At 44.1% G+C, this 7,500-nt stretch overlaps 1 protein-coding gene across 1 annotated transcript in view; it reads left to right on the top strand.

Moving 5' to 3' along the window:
- Positions 1-7,500, top strand: part of osbpl10a (oxysterol binding protein-like 10a) — a gene marked incomplete at its 5' end in the record, with an annotated part of 96,804 nt that overhangs the window by 8,949 nt on the left and 80,355 nt on the right. The window contains one exon of the mRNA XM_080859191.1: positions 6,526-6,701. Within this exon, the coding sequence (XP_080715317.1) occupies positions 6,526-6,701 (176 nt within the window). The remainder of the gene's footprint in view (positions 1-6,525; positions 6,702-7,500) is intronic.

Raw genomic sequence — 7,500 nt, 5'->3', positions numbered from 1 at the left:
ACACATCTGCCTGGACAGCAAATTTAAGTATTTCTTTGTTGCAGTCTTTTTTGTAAGTTGTTGCTCAGTTTTTATAACTCCCAAATGTTGCCAAATACTCAAGCCATGGCAGACTTTTCTCAAGGCAAAGGATTTAGTCAATATGTTAATGTTTCCGTATCATGTTGTTGGTCATGCTGTTGAAGTCATGGAGAAAATATCTGTAAAGGCGCTTTGGTCAGCGGTTTGATTTATTTATTTAGGAAGACACATTGAGGATTTAAGATCCTCATTTTCAATGGTGCTGAGGGTACAACAGGAGTTAATACATTGGAAAGAAAAAAAGAAAATAAATATAAAATAATACAAAAATATAATAAATATGCATATACAATAAATACAGTAAAATACTATGGTTGGGTCAATAGTCACAATCATTGCAGGAGAAGGCAGGTGTACATATGATAAGACTTGTGAATTCCCTAAGTGAGATTAATGATCACAACTTTAGTGATTTTTGGACCTCATTCCAAATGAAGGGTGCCTTAAAACAGAAGGTTTGGACAGCAGTCTGGTGCCTGCAACACTGTGTTTTACTGCCTTATGCAACAGCTGCATTTCTAATATCTTTTTTTTTTTTTTAAAGATTTATTTTTGGGCTTTTTATGCCTTTAATTGAAAGTACATTAAGAGTGGGACAAGAAATGAGTGGGAGAAGAAGTGGGGAGTGGACAAGAGAAATGGCATCGGGCCGGATTCAAACCTGTGTCATCCGTGGGCTTCAAGCCCGAATGTGGTTGAGGCTACTTTGTGAGCTACAGTGCCCCCCCATTTCTAATATCTTTATCAGACATCCAGTCCACCACAGCAACAACAAATAAAAGTGTCATTATTTATTTAACTTTTCTGAAAGTTTTAAAGCAAAATTGCCTCAACCATAGAAGCTGACTTAGTAATGCATATTCAGATCATTTCAAACATTAAATCAGGATGTGCAGATGTGTGGTTTTGCAAGGGTCTTCACAGTTCATGGAAGCAGTTTGAGGGAATATCTGACTTTAGACCAGCGTCGTCTGGCACTGCCCCCGGTGCAAGCAAGGCAATCCAGACTATTCTCAGTTGTAGTTCCACGTTGGTGGAACGACCTGCCTAGCACTACCAGAGCAGGGGCGTCCCTCTCTACCTTCAAGAAGCTCTTGAAGACCCAACTCTTCAGAGAGCACCTCCCTTCCTAACTGGCACCTTGGCTTAACCTGCACTTAAGCAGTGACAGTCCTTCTCTTCTTTTTATTCTTTCTATGTCGTTTTCTATTTAAAAAAAAAAAAAATAAGCAGTATTTATTGTGACACCAGGTTTTTAATGCTCTTAGCTTGATTGTTCTCTCCCTTGCACGTTGCTTTGGACAAAAGCGTCTGCTTAATGACTAAATGTAAATGTTAGACTTTCAGAGGAGTTAAGGGATTTACAAAATATTCTGTGACTACCACTTATTCATTCCCCTGCATCTTAATTTTATTCCTGTTTTATTATATAATTCATAATAATAATAGTAACAATAATAATAATCATACTAATGCTACTAATAGTACATATTAATAGTAATTTATTCATTAATAAAAAAGAATGTAACTTATTTTCTCCTTTAATGCTTTCGACTGAAGATGGACTACTGCTTGATGGTAAACTCTATCAGACTCTAGTCATCTATCAAACAGCTGCATTTGTCTTTCTTGCTGTTAGATGGGCAAACCAGCAACGAGACACCATGATCCTGACCGGTTGAAAAGACAAGCAGGGCTCTGTAAGGCAGCACATCTATCACCCCTATAGACAGGCCCCCATTGGTACCAGTGCTGGACAACACAGCCCTTTGTAATAATAATAATATTAATAATTTATTTTATTTTGAACGCACTTTTCATTGAAAATAATCTCAGAGTGCCTCCATATTAGAAACTAACTATAATAATACAATAAAATAAAAAATGAGTTAACATAAGCAGAATAGAAAACTTAGTGGTGCTAGATTTAACACAAGCCCTTTGTGTGCTGGGGTCCTGTGAGCAGGTATCAATCAGTGGTCAGCAGTGAATGAAGATGTGTGTGTGTGTGTGTGTGTGTGTGTGTGTGTGTGTGTGTTTGAAGGTCAGTGGTCAGCAGTGAATAAAGATCTGTGTGAGTGTGTGTGTGTGTGTGTGTGTGTGTGTGTGTGTGTGTGTGTGTGTGTTTTGAAGGTCAGTGGTCAGCAGTGAATCAAGATCTGTGGTGGCGTGCCTGTTTGGGATTGGAGGGAACGGGACACCGAGGCAAACTAATGGCATTCACTTTAGTCGACTGTGTGGCCTTTTATAGGTTGTGCTGGTGTGTGTGTGTGTGCTTGTGAGACAAGAGAAAGAGAAACATTGTTTAAATCTCCCATCGGGTTAGTCTGAGAGAAAGAATAGTGTGTGTGTGTGTCTGTGTGTGTGTGTGTGTGTGTGTGTGTGTGTTTGGACGGGACTTCCAAACAGGGCACGGCCGAAGGGGTCATGATATTGTTTTTAATATACACTAGTGCATTGCCCGTAGGAATTATTCTCTGAATTACTACACTACCCATAGTGCCTCACTACCCATAGTGCCTACGGCAAACGATAAAATACAAATATGTCGCAAACTATGAATTCAGAAATCTTTTCAAAATCAAGGATGCACGGGTTCATGACATGCGTAAGCTACATGCGAAATCTCATAACTAACGTAACTAACGTCAGGGAGATACGCCCTAGACAGACAGACAGACAGACAGACAGACAGACACACAGACACACAGAGATTTCTGGATTTATAGATAGATGAACAAATCTTAAAGATGCGGTGAAGCCCTCTGCTGTAAAAGTTTGACTGATTTCTGTCTCATGTCACATGTGTCCAGTTTCCAAGCGTAGTCCGATTTAAATCGAAGATCCGATTCATGTGACTCTTGAGTCCGACTGGCTGCTGACTATCAGAAGTGAGTGTGTGACCGACAGCACAGAGAAACCCAGTGGTGTAGCTGTGGGGCCTTGTGAACGACAGCACAGTGTGCTACTACCCCTGCAGCCTCTTCTAAAACACACACACACACACACACACACACAGTGTGCTGCCCCTGCTGCCTCTTCTAAACACACAGAGACTGGACTCCTGTGGAGAGCAATCTGTACGGAAACACACACACACACACACACAGTCACACACACACACACAGTCACACACACACACACACACACGGGAATGCTAATGGTGAGATCTCACGGCGCATTCTGGAATAATGATGTGCAAAGTGACACACCGCATAGCATTGAGTAGCATACAAGCATATTTAAGACCACGTGCTTGGAGAAGTGCCTGTGTGAGTGCCGGAGATGAAAATTGTGCACGCCAGACTATGAGAGGAAATGTTCCAGGATCGTTTACAATTGCAATGAAGCTCTCTGCTATAGAGGTTGATTTTGGGAGCGTGATGAAGATTATGGTCGTGAGAGTCTGTGGAGTGTGTGTGTGTGTGTGTGTGTGTGAGGATATGTGAGCTTAAGTGTGTATTTGTGTGTGAGTGTGAGTGTGAGTGTGAGTGTGAGTGTGTGAGGATATGTGAGCTTAAGTGTGTATTTGTGTGTGAGTGTGTGTGAGTGTGAGTGAGTGTGAGTGAGTGTGAGTGTGAGTGTGAGTGTGAGTGTGAGTGTGAGTGTGAGTGTGAGTGTGAGTGTGAGTGTGAGTGTGAGTGTGAGTGTGAGTGTGAGTGTGAGTGTGTGTCTGTGTGTGTCTGTGTGTGTCTGTGTCTGTGTGTGTGTTGGGAGTAAAGTGATGCAAGCCTAAGTAGAGGGCCATAATCAGAGCCAGCCGAGCGGCCGGACCGGCACGTGATGTTTGAGAACGTCCCCGTTTCCAACGGAGAGAGGAGAGGGAAGCGCTGGAGCTGAATGGTTCTCTGCAGTCTTTATGAGGCATTAAATGGAGAACGTGGCCGGAGCTGCGGCAGCGGTGAGGAGGAACCCCAAGGGCCTCTGATGCAGCCTCTCAGCAGCCACAGGGGAGGGAGGAGCGGAGAGGAGGGACCCCAAGGGCCTCTGATGCAGCCTCTCAGCAGTGCCAGGGTGGAGAGGAGAGACCCCAAGGGCCTCTGATGCAGCCTCTCAGCAGCGACAGGGTGGAGAGGAGGGGGCCAGGGAGAGGGAGGAGTGGGTTTGGTCCTCCCCAGTCGGAGGGAAGGATGGGAGAGATGGAGGGAGAGATGGAGAGATGGAGGGAGAGAAGGAGAGATGGAGGGAGAGATGGAGAGATGGATGGAGAGATTGACAGATGGAGAGAGGAACGCGTTTGTTCCTCCCCAGCCTGAGGGAATGATTGGAGAGATGGAGGGAGAGATGGAGGGAGGAGTGTGTTTGTTCCTCCCCGGCCTGAGGGAAGGATAGGAGAGATGGAGGGAGAGATGGAGAGAGAGATGGAGAGAGAGATGGAGAGAGAGATGGAGAGATGGAGGGAGAAATGGAGGGAGGAGTGTGTTTGTTCCTCCCCAGTCTGAGGGAATGATAGGAGAGAAGGAGAGATGGAGGGAGTGATGGGAGAGAGGAGTGTGTTTGTTTCTATGAAGGGATTGAGAGACGGGGCAGAGGAGGAGAGGTATTGACCCTGAAAGTCACTCATATGCAGCTTGTTCCCATGCGTGGTCAATAGAAGGCTATCTCTAATCACACTGCTCTGAGAGGGGGCATTGATCATGGAGCCAGGCAGACCCCCGCAGAAGAGCTCAAGGCATTCAGAGATGATGATGAGGATGGTACATGATGGTATGGAATGAGATCCCCAGACCAAGTGCCAATTACCCAATCACTGCAATCCATGAACCATGTCACTAACGTGTTAGTTGTTGTGCTACTGACGTAGCTTTCGAGATTTTCTTTTTCAAAACTTTGGTATCACAGTTGCCAGGACTGGGGGGGTCCACAAAGTGCCAAGTCACTGACATTCCCTGACACCTTTAGCGTAAAAAAACTCCTTTCACTGTCTTAACATGGGTTGGATTTGATTACCTGGGCAACCACCACCACGTCCATGTCATCTGTATAAGAGAAAGTATGATGTCATCCTATCATGCCTACCAAACCCAGAGTGACATGTGTCAATCATATGTCAGACTGATGTCCTAAACTGATCCAGTGACCTTCAGTTTGAGGCTTGGTGTGAGCTGTAAGTGCTGTGCTTATCTCAGCAAAAGTTTGTTTTTCTATGAGTACATCACAGGCCTCCAGTAGGAAACACTATTATGGTGTGTGTGTGTGTGTGTATACACACACACACACACATCACAAGCCTCCCGCAGCTCACTAAGAAGAGATTTAGCAATGCAAATTTCATTGGGATAAGTTATCAGAAGGCACGAACACAGATTTAAAGTAATCATAATTGCAGGGTATGTAGATTAAAGGGTTATATCAGTTTGTCTCACTATAAGGTGAAATATGTCGTTTTTGCTGAATGTGCCATTTTCAGAATGAATGCAGCTTTTTCAGACAGTGCACCCTGATATTCTCAAGACAATGGAATATATCATGTTCTCCTTCTCCTTTTCCTTTCGGAGTCACATCATTATGGAAGGTCTGGAAAACTTTTATTTATGACGGAACAGAAACCACAGGTTGCACCTGTAACACACCTGCTCAGAACCTTCTAATTAGAGGTTTGGGGGCCGTCACCTATTAGAATGCATTTGCAGTGCTGCAAACGTTTCCTGTCCAACAGGATTCTTCACATGGAACATAATCTGCATAAAATCTTATTCATTATTCCTCATATTAGGTTTGCCTGACAGGAGCCTCTCCTAATGTGTGTGTGCTGTTGGGACATTCAAATCATCTGCTTAATAAGGAAATGCAAATGTGAAGAAAAGAAAAAAACGCTGGCAGAAAGCGTAATGAAGCAAAACATAACAAGTGTGTTTTATGGCAATACTGCCAGCTGCGACGGCAGTTCAATTAAGGGATTCGTCATCCATGAAGCAGAAGCCACAACAGTCTCACTTGTACTCACTTGGTGTTTTTTTTTTTTTTTTTTTTAACACGGTTGATTGCTGTCCTAACTTAGCCTGACGATGTCATACTCATAATTCTAGTCAGAATATGAACTTCCAGACCTCAAATGTTGTGGGCGGGGTTTGGTCTGGTATCCAGGGTAGTCCTAACTACCAGCTGTAATAGTTGTGATTGGTAGTTAGTGTTGGAGCTAGTGGGAATGTGTCGATGTCTGACAGAAGGGTGTGAAAAGACATTCTCCCCATGCACTTCTCTCAAACTCAGAAGGTTTTTTTCTCCTTTGTGGTGGTCTACCTTTATCCCTAAATGACTGCTTTTGGTTTTTCAGATAGCTGGGTTTTGCAGCTGTTTGGCAGAACAGTAAGCTGTAATTTCCCAGAAGGAAAGAAAATATGGGGAATATGTGGATAATGATATGTTTTTCTCTTTCTTTCTTTCTTTCTTTCTTTCTGTCTTTCCTTCCTTCCTTCTTTCTCTCTCTATGCCTCTCTATAGGTACTTTGTCCTTGATCCAGACGTAGGCCAGCTCCAGTACTTTGTGAATGAACACGGCAAGAGCCAGAAGCCCAGAGGCTCTCTGCCCCTCATCGGAGCCTCTGTGACCCCCAGCGACGAGGCGCCCCACATGTTCATCGTCAACTCGGCCAACGGGGAAAACTTTAAACTCCGAGGTTTGCATCATTACCCACTCACTCGTTCACTCACTCGTTGACTTTCTCACTCACACCCTCATTAACTTACTCACTTGCTCCCTCGTTGACTTTCTCACTCACTCACTCACTCTTTAAATGATTCACTCATTCACTCGTTAACTTACTCACTCTTTAATTTACTCACACACTCGTTAACTTACTCGCTCCCTCGTTAACTTACTCACTCACTCACTCACTCACTCGTTCACTCACTCACTTGTTCACTTGTTTTGTAGGCTATAGTTGGTTATTGCGTCATTGTACAGGAGCTGGTGGATGGAAAAGGGGGATTGGGGATTTTAATTGTGTGTCGCCAGGACTGGGGGGTCCACAAAGTGCCAAGTCGCCTCTGTTGGATGAGTTGTGTGTCGCCTCTGTTGGATGAGGTCAACAAAAACAAAGCGGAGGTAAAACAAAGAGGTTGTCTGACCCGCTGCCTTTGCAAGCGATGGCATAGATTTCGATGTGTCCTGTGGGGAGATGGGGAGATAATTGGTTCTTAATCCCCGAGTGACGTTGGGAGGAGTGAGAGACAATCAGTGTCAAAGGTGAGGAGTATAGATAGGTCGACCACCTGCCTGTCATTGTAAATCTATATTATCTCCTTAAACATATGTTGTGTTGCATACGTTGAGCACATTTTTGCAGTACTTAAGCACGTAGCTGTTCCTGCTTAAGTTCACTGCTTTAGAGGACCCTTCTCACCATGATGGTAGTCTCTGCTCATAGTTGCTCGTCAGTTTGACAGTTCAAAGGGGAAGGATGGATGGATTTCTCT

The sequence above is a fragment of the Sprattus sprattus genome (assembly GCF_963457725.1).
Source record: "Sprattus sprattus genome assembly, chromosome: 20".
Lineage (NCBI taxonomy): Eukaryota > Metazoa > Chordata > Actinopteri > Clupeiformes > Clupeidae > Sprattus > Sprattus sprattus.
This window is presented reverse-complemented; position numbering and strand designations above follow the sequence as displayed.